Consider the following 13,501-nt stretch of genomic DNA (forward strand, 5'->3'; position numbering starts at 1 on the left):
GCACTGTCACATGGAGTTAGTCACATGCTCCTGCGTACCCCAAAGTATGGGGTGTTCCCTTGGGCTCCAAATACTAAACAGAGAGGTGGGGGAACGAAGGAGAGGTAGCATATACTGCTATTGATTAAAGCAAACCTGTTGCTTTGCCCTAAATAAGTAAAGCACAGATTTGCTTTAAGGTCACAACAAAAAAACAAGGGAAGTCTATCTGGGTAAAAAGACATTTCAGCTCAATATACAGAAAGGGTTCTTTATTGCGTAGAATCCATGGACATGTATTTTTTTAAGTTATGTAACGAAACAAGAGATGAGTTTAATCAACTGGTAGCATGGTACTGTCCTTCACAACATCTTAAAGCTGAATTAAAACGGGACCAAACAAACCTTTTTTATTTTATGACTCCCCCTTCTTTCTTACACAGTAGCTAACAGTTTTTGTTCTATTTTTTTTTTTTTTGGTGCTGCAAAGTAGAATTCCTGGTTTCCGGCCTAGGTCAGGCCCTGCTGCCTCCTGGGATAGCTGCATCACAGCTATCCCAGGAGGCAATGTGTTACTAAGTTGCAACTGTGCTACATATGTGCTCACAAATGGCATATGCGCTGTTGGCTTTTTCCAGGTCCTGGATACCTGAAGGACACTGGTGGCACATATGTGGAAGCGCTAGAATTTTTAAGATAATGGCATGGAAGAGGGGCAGGGGGAGGCCATTCATCCAGTGGTTTAGCTCCGATTTAAGTAATTAGGCTTTTCTTAGAATTTTCTATTCGTAGAGAGTTTAAAAGGAAGAGCTTGACCATTGTGTTCCTCCTCACGCCAAGGGCAAATGGATGCACCAAAGGCAAACAGAATGCAAATAGATTGCTAAGGTGGATTAACTGTACCGAATTCCACCCGATACCATAATTTTCAATTTTGGAGGACTTCGCTTTTAAAACAAAAACCTAATAAATGACTAGATGATTCAAAATAAATTCACACAACACACATCAAAGCCAATTTTTATCCAGGACAATGAATATGTTTTAATATTTAATTCTGAACAGCAAATGATGTTGAACACCTTGCAGATAGCACAAGATATGCAGTTCAAAGCATAGAAAAGCGAAAGGCATGTCCAGTACAACTATGCACAAACTACTTCCGATGCTTGTTCTGTATTTCAAACTCCAACCCTTGGAAAGGGGGGAGGTGGGAAAAACCACAGGTTTAAAGCAGCAATGATCCATTCTTTCCATACTTACAGTCAATGAAGCAGATAAAATATCTTAAGTCACAGAGCATAGAACAATTCACAAGTCTGATGCAGATAAAACAAAAGCACCATTTGCAATTTCAGTTTTTTTTTTAAACACGTATTTGAAAAGTCAACATCGTAAAACAACTGTACAGAAATGCCATGAAATCCTTGGTGTTTTTGGGCTCAGCAGAGTCTATAACAAATTCTGAACAGTCCCAGTCTACATGGGATTGTCTTGGTTTTGTAAGGTGCGGGACTTGTCAAAACAGTGCATGCTTTATGCATACCGGTCACTTGGTAACATATGAAATAGGTGGAACTGCAGTACAATTTGACTTTTATAGTTATCAGTGGTCAGGAAGTACACCTGTTATGCTAGATAAGATTTTAATATCAAATTCCATTTGCCAATAATCTCTAAAATGGGAGGATTTCTGAAGGCAAAATATCTAGCAATGATTTAAATTGGCTGGCATAATTTTGAAGTGTAATTTCAGCCAGGAACCAATTAATGCATCTCTGCATTCATGAATACATCATTAAATGTACTCTGTAAATGCAAACATTGTAAGTTCCTGGATTTCACCTGGTATCAGACTCTAGCCTCATACTAACTATTAAAGCAGGTGCCCCTGACCTGGTAATAAGAATATCTCAGCAGTGCAATCTCTGAGAAGTGTAAAAAAAATGTTGGTATAAAATGACTTGTACATCTACACTGGCCTGGCCCTTTAAAGATGTGTGATAAATTTATCATTGCATTCTCAACACATTTTCATTCCAGAGAGGAGTACATCTGATATCTGGTTATGGATAAGCTTTAACGTGGCAATAACTATTTCTGACTACTAGAGGAGGTATTTATAGTAGATTCTGAATAGTAAATGTGCCTCAGCTTACACACGCTGCTCCTGTTCTGCATTGTCTCCCTCTCTTTATCACTGTCTCCATAAATTTGCCCATGTGTAACTTGAGTGATGGTGAAACTCAAGCCTTGGCAATGACATTGAAAAAAAATGGGATCAGTCTGGCCAGCAGGTGCCTATCTCTCAGTCTAAGACCCCCCACGAAAGCTGCTTATACCACACCGAGGTCAGTCTGGTAATGTTCATAGCTGATGCAGAACATTTCAAAAACTGAACATGTCTGACAGATTTCACTATCATTGTATGTGATCAAATCTGCTGCAGTCAAGTAATTCGCTGCTGAGATCAAGAAGTGTAAGACAGACCATTTGGTTCACTTCTTAAAGATGACAGCTCAATAAAAGTAATGAAAAGTATAAAGTATAAGGAGACTTTTTAGTTAATGCTTTACAAATAATGATGTGTCCAACGGCACCCAATCTATATCCGCTTTTAAAATGAAAATCCTATATTACAATGCCAATTTAAACATAACAGGAGCAGGGGTGGCATTATCACTTCAAAACACTTTAAACCAAATTCACTTTAGGCAACTCTGTCACTTAAAAAAAAAAAAGACCAGAGAGGTAAATATTCAAAGTCTTCTTTTGCAGGCTCCTTTTTCTAATGAATTTTGTGAAAGAAAGAGCTGCTTTAATGCAAGTCTATGGTGGGAGGGAAATGTTTACGGAGCCAATGGGACCAGGTAGCTGATAGCATAAGCTATGAGCACATCATACCTTTGCATTCACTCCTCTAATGCCATCTAAAACACCTTCGAGTTATAATGCACATTTTTTTATGATAAAGGTTCAGATGGTGCTAAAGGTGCAAATGTAAAGTGTTTTCTGTTGACAGATTAAGTTTCTCTATAATTGGTTCAGCTGTCTGTTTGGTGGTTTACGGTGCTGTCATGGGCTCATTTTAGAGTAGAATTGCAGACAATTTTCAATGTTTTGGATAGAAAGGAGAAGGGAAAGAACCTCTAAAGTGTATTACTGTCTATGCCCCCATTGGTAGGACTTCTACTTCCAGTGACAGTGCTCACTGATACAGGGGATGGGTGGACATTTTCCCTACAAGCAGACAGACAGAAACAAATATTGCTCAGAGGTTCTAGCCCTGTGCTATTCTATCCACAACACAAATACATTATTTTTAGCTAGAGTGTTACTGGTAATTAAATATAGCCACACTGGTGTCATTAGTCGTGGCCTACCTATTCCATGTGGAAATTGTAAAGGAAGCTGCCTTTGACACTCCTTACAATGCACAGAGGAAGACGATTTCCTTGACCTTGCTGTCTTCAGACAAGCAAAGATGTATGTGGAGCCTTTCTGACATCACATATCACATAACCAGCATACCAGGGCATCTGAGCTGTCCTATCAGTTCAGTAATGCTGAATTAAAAATCAGTAGGAGTAGTGGTGACATAAAAGTAAAATTCTTCTGCAATTAACTTACTTTACAAAGCCGAGCAGGTGTTGGATATTATAATGCTTGAATGTTGTTTTTTTCCATGCAAGGTCCACTTTGGCTTAAAAATGAATTTAACAAAATGTAAAGAGTTGTTTGGGCAAAATACTGTATAAACTTCTCTAAGGGATACAATTATAGCCAGAGATATGTGTCATGTGTATTTGTACCCAGTTTTACCCTGTTTACAGATCCTCCACATCCGTTAACTAATGAGCTTACATCCTATCAAGCAGGCAATGACATGGGAGAGGGGAAGGGCTGCAGAAAGACAGAGCAGTCTATGGAGAAAAGTGAGATATAAATGTGAAACTAGGCCCTGAACTCCTTTCAATGCATTTCATTTATTTGAAGAGGGCCAGTACTACAAAAACTGTGTCCAAAAAAAGGCCAGCAGAGGGCAAAGGACTACCCACCACCAGTAATGCCTGGGGGTTTCCTGAAGCAGATCTTTTCCCTGTTATTCACTGGTATGACTTGCTCTGCAGTGTGTCTCTGTATGGAGGTGGCCATCTTAGTAGAGGAGCAGGGTTTTGTGTCAAAGCTGCCCCCTGATGACTGGTGATCTAATAATTCCTGGGGTAATATTTAAGAAGCAGCACAAGATGGGAAGGGAGGATACATTCAAAGATGTTATCAAGCAGAAGCAGGGAGATCCTTGCTCTGCAACTCCTCAAATACAGCTTCCCCTCCAGCAAGGGGCACAATGAGGAGCACAGTAGTGACATCACAAAAATTCACTCCAGATGTCCTGAGACAAGCTGTTAGAGGCAGCAGTGTCTTAAGATGATCCCACACCTTACACTGCAGACAAATGGCTATAAGGCTACAGAACAGAAGTGCCTACGTGCACTGCATTTTTTTTCAAGAAGAATTCAGGCAAAAGCAATATCTTTCAGGGTAATGCTTCAATTAACATTTCAATGGGTTTCTTATATGTTAGAAACACTTCACTTTTTGAGTTCAGGTCTTTAAGTGTTAACACCACAGCACCACACCGCCTTAAGACAAAAATAGAACTGTGCAAAATTCATCCTCTTCGATATTTTAGCTAAATCATCTAAAATTAGGTTGGGATGTGCTGGTTTAATATGCAGTAAAAATTTAGCATTTCAGCAATTAACGTTTCAGTGATCTACCCAGGTTCAAGCGCAGTAAAAGTACAGTAATTCTCTTTTTTTCTGCATGTGCAACAAGGGGGCACTTAGAATTGTTGGTTGAACTGAGGCACGTGTATTTCACTATAATCAGCCACATGTACAATTTACCTTTTATTATCAAGCTGTGAGCAGTTCCCAGCCCAATATAGAACTGCAACGTAATGGAGCGTGTTTATACTCTTATTTGTCATGCTTATTTTGCTATCAGGCCATCAAACCTATTAGAAAAGCTTCTGCTGTAAGTAAGGGCAACAAACCAGATTCCTCTTCAAAAATGACCACCATTAACCATTACCCCAATCATTAAAAGTCATTAATACTGTATTTAATAAAAATGATTATCCATACAGGGTTGCTTTCATTCATTTATAAACCTTCAACATTATATGGAATCATAAAATATATAAAAGGCATTATTATTAGGTATAGTTTTTTCTTTTGAACATTTTCAAAATTCAGAATGCTCAAGTGTAGTACCTACACCAACTTATTCTGTGGACTGAAATATCAAGGCATCCATTGAATTTTAATATTAAATTTAATAAATACAAATAACTCATATAAAGAGTGGATTTCAGCAGCACGAAGGCTGAGAAATCTGTTAAAATGGAGCTCCCCCCAAAAGGGGAAGCTCCACTTGTTTGTTTCCTCCCCCCTGTCCGCTGCCACATTTGGGACCTTTCGGGGGGAGCGGATACCAGTCAAAACCAGGTACCCGCTCCCACTTCCGGGTAAGATCGCCACAATCGGGCGATCTACGTAATTTCTGGCCTTTCCTCCTTCCCCCCTCCCCACTGCCTTCTGGGAGAAACACAGGTCCCAGAAAACAGCAGGACCATTCAGAAAGGCAGAGCAACTCATCCACAAGGCTTCACTTCCTGTTTCCTTAGTGAAGATGCCTGCACCTGGAACCAATGGACAGATCGGATTGGGGTGCCGACATCGTGTGCTCCCTGGACAGGTAAGTGTCCTTCAATAAAAGTCATAAGCTACAGTATTTGTAGCTGCTGACTTTTATTTTTTTTTTCCCTAGGCTGGGACTCCTCTTTAAAATAGTTCATAGGAGTACATCAAATTCAAGTCTCAAAATATTGACTTTTATGGGGAAATAATAATAAATACACTTGACATAAATGTGCACTATAAATGACACATTTACACTGGAAACAGCCTTTACAAATTTTGATCAATTTTACTTGGGTACACTGTCGCACGACCGCGCAATTTTCATTTAAATTAACGCAGAGCCATATTGCAAAAAATTACCTGGGCATTAGGGGGGGGGGGGTAAATCCTTCAAGTCCTTAAGTGCTTAAAGCAAGCAATTTAAGCACCTGTCTTTGATTTTATATGAGGTTCAATCCATTGTAAAACAGAGACTTAAAGAGGAGCACTAGGAGGCAATTTTTGATGCTGCAGTGCTAACATTCTAACCACAAACATGCTGATAGGAGAAAAGAGAAGAATGACAGAGATGAGCACATCAATGAGCTGCATCTCCTTCACTCTCCAGTCACGAGCTGAGGGCTGGGACAAAGGACAAGACCTGTAAATTTTATCTAACTGCAGCAACATTAGGTATTCTACCCTGTTAGACAGGTCTGTGATGTGTTGCTGAGCTGTATATCTATTAAGACTGAATGGACAGAAATGCAAATCCTTTGGCTGGTAAAACAGCTACCATATTTTAGCTGTCTGCCCGAAGTTCAGCCTACAGTTGAATAGCACTTGTACGACATGTAACTGTGGTGTTAACACTTCAGTAAGTAAGGCAAACCTGCACTGTAGGGAGCCTTTGGATCTTGTTTCACATTTATGTATTCAGGAATTGGAATGCTGGGTATCCAGTGAGGTCCTGAGACTAAATAGTTGGAACTTTGAACTAAATTTCTATTATTGCCTGTCGCAAAATATTCTGGTTTTGTTAATTAAATATGAGTTATGCAGACTGGATACCCTTTTTATTCTGAGTTTGTATTGCAAATAGTAGCATATAGGAGTGCTGAAAATCTAATTATTTAACAACTTTCTATCTCAGCCAGAGCCTCTATACAATCACTATTTACTCCTGGATCATGTAAGATATGACTGTAAATGTATCTTTTTCCCAATATTTCCATGCCAGGTGCTCTGATATAAATTTGCAGCAAAGGACTATTTTTTGGAGCTACTGGTCTAACACATGACTCAAAAACTTCAATATCAGTTTAGCCATGAACTTAGATTGATTTATTCAAATATGCTAATGTAGACGGTATAACTGCATCCCGCATTGGAGTAAGAATGTGCTTGAATTTTGGTAAATTCAATTGTAACTTTGTAAATTTACTTTGCCTAAAGATCGAATTGTGCATATGCATATATATAGCTATATATAAAACTTAAAAGAAAAAAATAATTTTGGTAAGGTGCTATACTTCATAAATCCTATTTGCCAAACAAACAAAAAAATACTCTTTCTGGTGGCGTAAATATAATCTAACATTTGTACTATTGCTTAACCGCTGAATTTGTTGGCTATACCCACACATCCTTAAGGTATAAATTACACAGTTTAGAAGAGAAAAAAAAAAACAGCAGTTTGGGAATTCAAACCAACCAGACATTTGCGAGTTCGGCATGCAGGTCCATTATATCCATATTATTCTAAAACGTATAGACTCATTTGATATTACAAAATACAAAAATAGTTTATGAGAACTTTCATTTACATTCCATTTACAAGGAGTGCATAAAATAAATAAATGTTAGCATTATCTGAGAATTAAAATACTTGAAAAAAAATGAGTGCCAAAATAATAAAAACAAAACGCAAAGGGGGAGAAAAATAAAATGATAAAAATAGAGAGTTTATGGTACGGCGATGGGGTCAAGCAGCATACTGTACATCTGGGTACGGCATACATTCAATACTAGAGCATGATCTCTAGATGGACCAAAGCAAGGCAGTATTTTTGGCGGACTGAACTATTGAAGAAATAAAGTGAAATGTGCATTTAAACCCAAAATTCACTATATCAACAATCAAGGCTATTATATACCATATACTGTAATTCAGTCTTAAATCGCAAAAACTATCATGACAGGGAGAATGTACAAGGTAATCTTTTGTTATAAAACAACGATGTTCAAAATATGGACCAGTCCACAGGGATAATATTCATTTACACAGTAATGCGTAGGTCTTGAGAGCAAACACTAGGAAATAATACAATTTTTGCTCTTTCTTCTTTTCCTGCTATGTAATTGTCCTCGACCACCCAAAGTGGAAGACTTGGGTATTCCACCGGAACATTGACCATACTGATGCATAAGATCATCGCTAGTTACGTATCTCAGGCGGGTTGGTTGTGGAATTGGTTCTCCTAAGAAATATCCTTCATTGTCTGACTCTGAGGAAGAGGAACAGGTAGAACACCAATCATATTCGTTCATGGGTTGGCCCCACCTATCACAGAGGTGGTTTTGTAATGCCAGATCAGAGGCAGTTCGTTGATACCTGTTGTACATTTCTCTTCTGACAACTTGATCCATCTGATCTCTTCCTCCCCTTTGTTGCATAAATCGTTCATAGTCCTCCCGGGCTCTCAAGAGTGGTTTTTCTTTCATTTTACTGCACTGCTCTGTGGCCATATGAAGAGCATTGTCTGAACGAGAACGCCTTGACCTCCTTTGATGATGGCGGCGATAATGCTGTTCATTATCTCTTGACTGAGCCCTTCTCCTTGTCCTTTCACTCATTGGGGTCATTTTGACACTGCCCTGGCCAGGTATATCATTCACCCCATCATCAAACTGAAATGACTGATGCATTCTTAGTTGTTGTGGAAGGTCCCTGTATTTCCCAGGGTTACCCAGATCGCGAGCCATATCTTGATACTGCTGTGCCGAGAGAAGGCTCCGGACGGACTCCACACTGCGGAACTGAGAAGAAGAGTTCAAAGTTCCCATGTTGCTCAATTTCTCTGAAACATTCATTCCAGAATCTTTACTCAAATCGGGCATGGAAAAGCGAGAGAGGTGTTCTTGACGTTTAGGGCCTCCATCCATAGATGCACCTTAAAAAAAAAAAAAGTATTGTTAGTTTCATTTTTTAATTAATACTGACTATTTATATGGAGCCAATATAATTGGGTGTAGTTAAAACTATAAACAGATGTTTATGCGGTTTACTTAATGCCTATGTATTAATGAAGCAGATGTTACAACAGAATCTTTGTTCGTTAAGCACATAGAACATTCACATATCACAGCTGTAAAGATGCACTAGAACTTTAAAAGAACATAATAATTACTTATAGCAACATTAAATGTAAGTGTGCATTTTATATTCTTTATGATTGGTTTTAGTTTTTAATAAACGTACTGCACAATGATGTTTTATTATACCTTTCTCCAGTCTGTTTCTTAAATGATGTATGAGAGAGAGAGAGATACCTGGAAAAACGTCTGGGCTTGGGAGCTGACAGTACCATAGGATCCCCCTGATGGCTGGTGATCAATGAGTTGGATTATATTAGGGCAAATTTTGCTATAGACTGTTGGTGAGTGGGCATCTTATACACACTTCCTGTGGTGAAGCACGGTGTAAGGAAAGTTAAAACAACACAAATCTTTTCATCACAGTGATTGGATTGCTTTGTGAAGATTTTGTCAGTTTTCTTTGGACTTTCATGAGATTGGACTGTTTGCTATATGTTTTTTTATATGATTTATGGATTTGACTGAGTAGCGCCATACCTTTCTTTTTGTTCAGTAATTTCTTAAGTGGTTTTATCAATTTAAAGGGGGCAGCTGCACTTTTTTGTGTATTTTTGAAAAATTGGCACCATCACTTATCACAAATTTTAATTTAATAATCTGTGACGCTGCGTCTTAAAAATTATGGAATAATTTCAGAATAATGTTCCTCAATGTAAAATTGCAAAGAGTTAAAAAATATCATCTACAATAGATAATATCATCAAAAGATGCCAAGAATCTGGGGAAATCTCTGTGCGCAAGGGATAAGGCGGAAGCGCAATATTGGATGCCCATGAGCTTTAGGGCCTCAGATGGCACTGCAATAAAAACAGGCATGATTCTGTTATAGATATCAATGCATGGGCTCAGGAAAACTTAAAAAAAAACACTGTCTGTGAACACAGTTGGACGTGCCATTCAAAAATGCAAGATAAAGTTCTATCATGGAAAGAAGAAGCCATATGTGAACATAATACAGAATCTTCACTGTCTTCTTTGGGCCAAAGCTCATTTAAAATGATCTGCTGCAAAGTAAAAAACTGTTCTGTGGTCTGGCAAATCGAAATGTGACATTTTTGGCAACCATGGGCACATTCGTGCGTATGAAATGGACAGCTTGCACGTCTGGAAAGGCACCATCAATACCCAAAAGAGATATCCAGGTTTTAGAGCAGCATATGCTCCCATACAAATAACATCTTTTTCAGGGAAGGCCTTGCATATTTCAGAAGAACAATGCTAAACCGTACTGCATCTATGACAACAGCATGGCTTTGTAGCAGATGAGCTTGGGTGCTTATTTGGCCTACCTGCGGTCCAGACCTTTCACTAACTGAAAATATTTGGCGCACCTTAAAACAAAAAAATACAACAAAGAAGAGTCAGGACAGTTGAGCAGTTATAATCCTATATCAGGAAAGAATGGGACAACATTCCTCTCCCAAAACTTAAGCAATTGGTCTCCTCAGTTCCCAGAGTGTTGTTAAAAGAAGAGGGGAAGCTACACTGTGGTAAACATGGTCCTGTCCCAAATTTTTTGAAACATGTTACTGCCATCAATTTTAAAATGACCTTATATTTTTCTTAAAACTGTACATTTTCTCAGTTTAAACATGTTTTCTATTTTCTATTGTCATATATGGGTTTATGAGATCTTCAAAACATTTTGTTTTTATGTAGATTTTACACAGCATCCCAAGTTGCCAGCCGACTTCTATCAAAGACTCATGACCGAAAATAGTCTGCCGACCGGCCCCCCCTCAAGAGGTATTCTAGGCGGGGTAGGGGGTTCATCTCCCTGTCAGCACACCATAGCGCAGCAGGGGAGATTGCTGTACTAACATTGAATTGTTAGTACAGCCACTCCAACTTGAGCTGTCAGGTTTTTTTCAGACTAATAGTGTGTGCGAGGCTTTAGGCTGTGTTCACACCTGAATGTAAATGTTTACAGGCAATTTTGAAGCATATTTTGCACATTTTTTTTCAGACTTTAAGCTTGAACGTGTTTGTTTTAGCCAATGGAAAACTATTTACTAGTAAGAGGAATATGCTAATTTTCAGGCATTTTTCAGACGCCCTCACTGAACTCTTTGGGGCCATAAATTGTCCATTCTGCTTCAAATGTAGCTCTTGTACCTTTATGAGCTTCAGGCTCCGAAGTACAAGTAGCTGAGCGCTCGAATGTGAACAGGCAGAACCTAAAAGCATGGGATTTGGGTTGTTGCGCGTTTCGGAGCTTTAAGCTTGAAGCTACAAAATGCTCAGATGTGTATCAGAACTTACGATACCTACTTTTTATTTTTTATTTTTTTAAAGCATTGGTTTATAACTGCTAGGTTCTCTTTGAATGTCAATCCAGCTGAACAACTAACTACATAATTGTTAAGACTAATTCACATAATCCTATGATCTACCTCATTTTACAGGCTCTGTACTGTTGCCCCACCTGCTCTTTGGATTGCTAGCAAACATAACCTTGCAGCTGATCTTACCCTTCGTTCTCTCCTTCCTACCTAGGCAACTGGATTTCCCACCCCTTTCAGTGCAAGCATTCCTCCTGGCAGAATAATTTGACCTGAGAACACACAGGAAAAGTGATGACCAGCACTTTGAGCCAATAAGGTTTTTGCTGTAGTGAAGTGCTGCCACGGAACATGTATACAATAGTGGAGCGCACATGGATGACTTAACCAGAATGCTGCAGAAATATCACTGTCCAATCCCAGACTGGGCTTCATCCTTAACCAGACTGTATAACTCAAATGCTATGTAGTCTATAGCTGCCTTTTTTTTTAACTTTTTAACATAGAGGAACCTTTGCCAATAATTAATATAGCTATCGCTTACAGGACATTAGTCTGGTGGTTAGTAGAAAGAGAGCCTTTTACATTGGTGGTCAGCTGCAAGAATGCTCTCCTAAAAGATATCTAAAAAGATTACTGGTGTCAGTAATTACATATCTAAGAAGCAGGCAATTGCTCATTGCTCAAGGAACCTCTAGCAGCTTCTGAAGGAACCCTATAGTTCCATGAAACCCTATTTGGTCTACAGGGAGGTCTAGGAACTAGCTTTACTCTCAGGTAGAGGTGTCTGGATCACAAGACTGGTTGGATCAATGTATATTTTTTTGGGTAGGTAAACCATTCCCCCTACATATACCTCAACTATGTACTTAGGTTTTTTGTCTGGAGTGCTTTTTTAAACCTGCAGCTAACTGGCCAAACTGCAAGAAGATCAGTGACCTGTCCTTGTAGAGAGACTGTACAGATGTACAGCAAGTGTGTAACTGAGCCCACTAAAGAGTAAATTATTACCAAACAAGTGTAACTTCAACTCCTTTATAATGGCAAATAAACAGCACACCATATAGATCCCGGTGATTGCTTCCCGGCAGTCATTAGCTGAGGAATGTGCAATACAGCCAACCATCTGCAAAACCTACATCCTCTAGTCAGTGAGCGGTTTCCTATCCCTTGGGCGTATCTTTTCAGCATTAAGCATATGTGTCAATCACAGCAGCACAGGGCTCTCAGCAGAATCTTAAGCAATGGAGCGAGCATTATTCTTTTCTTATGGGACATCATCAATCTACCCTATACAAAACTAAGCCGTGTAGATGCATTTTTGCTTTCCTGTCTATTACATGCAGATTATAGAGATCAGCAGAACATTTTATTCCACTTTAAATCTCTTTTGTAAGATAGAATTTAATACACAGCACATTTTAGCTCAGACACATAGGGGTAGTATGTACAATATTTAAATTGAATTAATGTGGATGTAATTTTACCTTTAATATTACACAATGGGCATTGCTGCTCATGAATGGGGATACAAATGCCTCTTAGTGACACCATGGAAGGGCTACAGTTACTTAAAGTATATACAGCCAATGTTTTTTTAGTAGCTTTGGATACAGTTGGGAAAGGTTAAAAGTTTTGTCAGTTTATTTTTGAAGTGTTCTGTATAGTAGATTGCGATTCACTTTCTGCCCCTGAGACGTAGGAAGTGAGACCTGGAAAATTGCCTACTTAAGACAGTTGTCACTGGATCAGGTGTCCCTGTTGGAAGATTACCCCTCACTTCTTGTTCCGGTCAGAGCTGTTGGGTTTCCTATCACTTTTTGTCTCTGTGATAATGGTCTACAGGACGAACAGAGAGTATTCCCAGCAAGGCTAGATAGAGCAATAAAATTAATTTGCATAGATTCTAATCCTTCCACACTATCCACACTACTCAAAACAAAAAAGTTTTGGCTATACATACACTTGAAGTTGAAATCCAAACAAAAATTATAATCTCAGTTACACATCTCATATACATTTTCTAACTTGTTCTGATAAGTGCAGGCATACTGCCTACCGCCACCTCTACCACCCCTGCCACCATAGCACTGGTACTCATAGGTTAAACTGGATAGACCTGTGTCTTTTTTCAGCCGTATATATATATATATATATATATACAGTGGGTACGGA

At 38.8% G+C, this 13,501-nt stretch overlaps 1 protein-coding gene across 2 annotated transcripts in view; it reads right to left on the reverse strand.

The window, feature by feature from the left end:
• Window positions 1-6,499: 6,499 nt before the first annotated feature.
• PRICKLE2 (prickle planar cell polarity protein 2) overlaps window positions 6,500-13,501 on the reverse strand; it is a 462,431-nt gene continuing 455,429 nt past the window's right edge. For both annotated transcript variants that reach the window (XM_082265402.1, XM_082265403.1), the window contains one exon: window positions 6,500-8,839. In XM_082265402.1, coding sequence (XP_082121528.1) covers window positions 7,980-8,839 — 860 coding nt within the window. In that variant the 3' untranslated portion in view covers window positions 6,500-7,979. The remainder of the gene's footprint in view (window positions 8,840-13,501) is intronic.

Source organism: Pelophylax lessonae (genome assembly GCF_965119305.1).
Source record: "Pelophylax lessonae genome assembly, chromosome: 8".
NCBI lineage: Eukaryota > Metazoa > Chordata > Amphibia > Anura > Ranidae > Pelophylax > Pelophylax lessonae.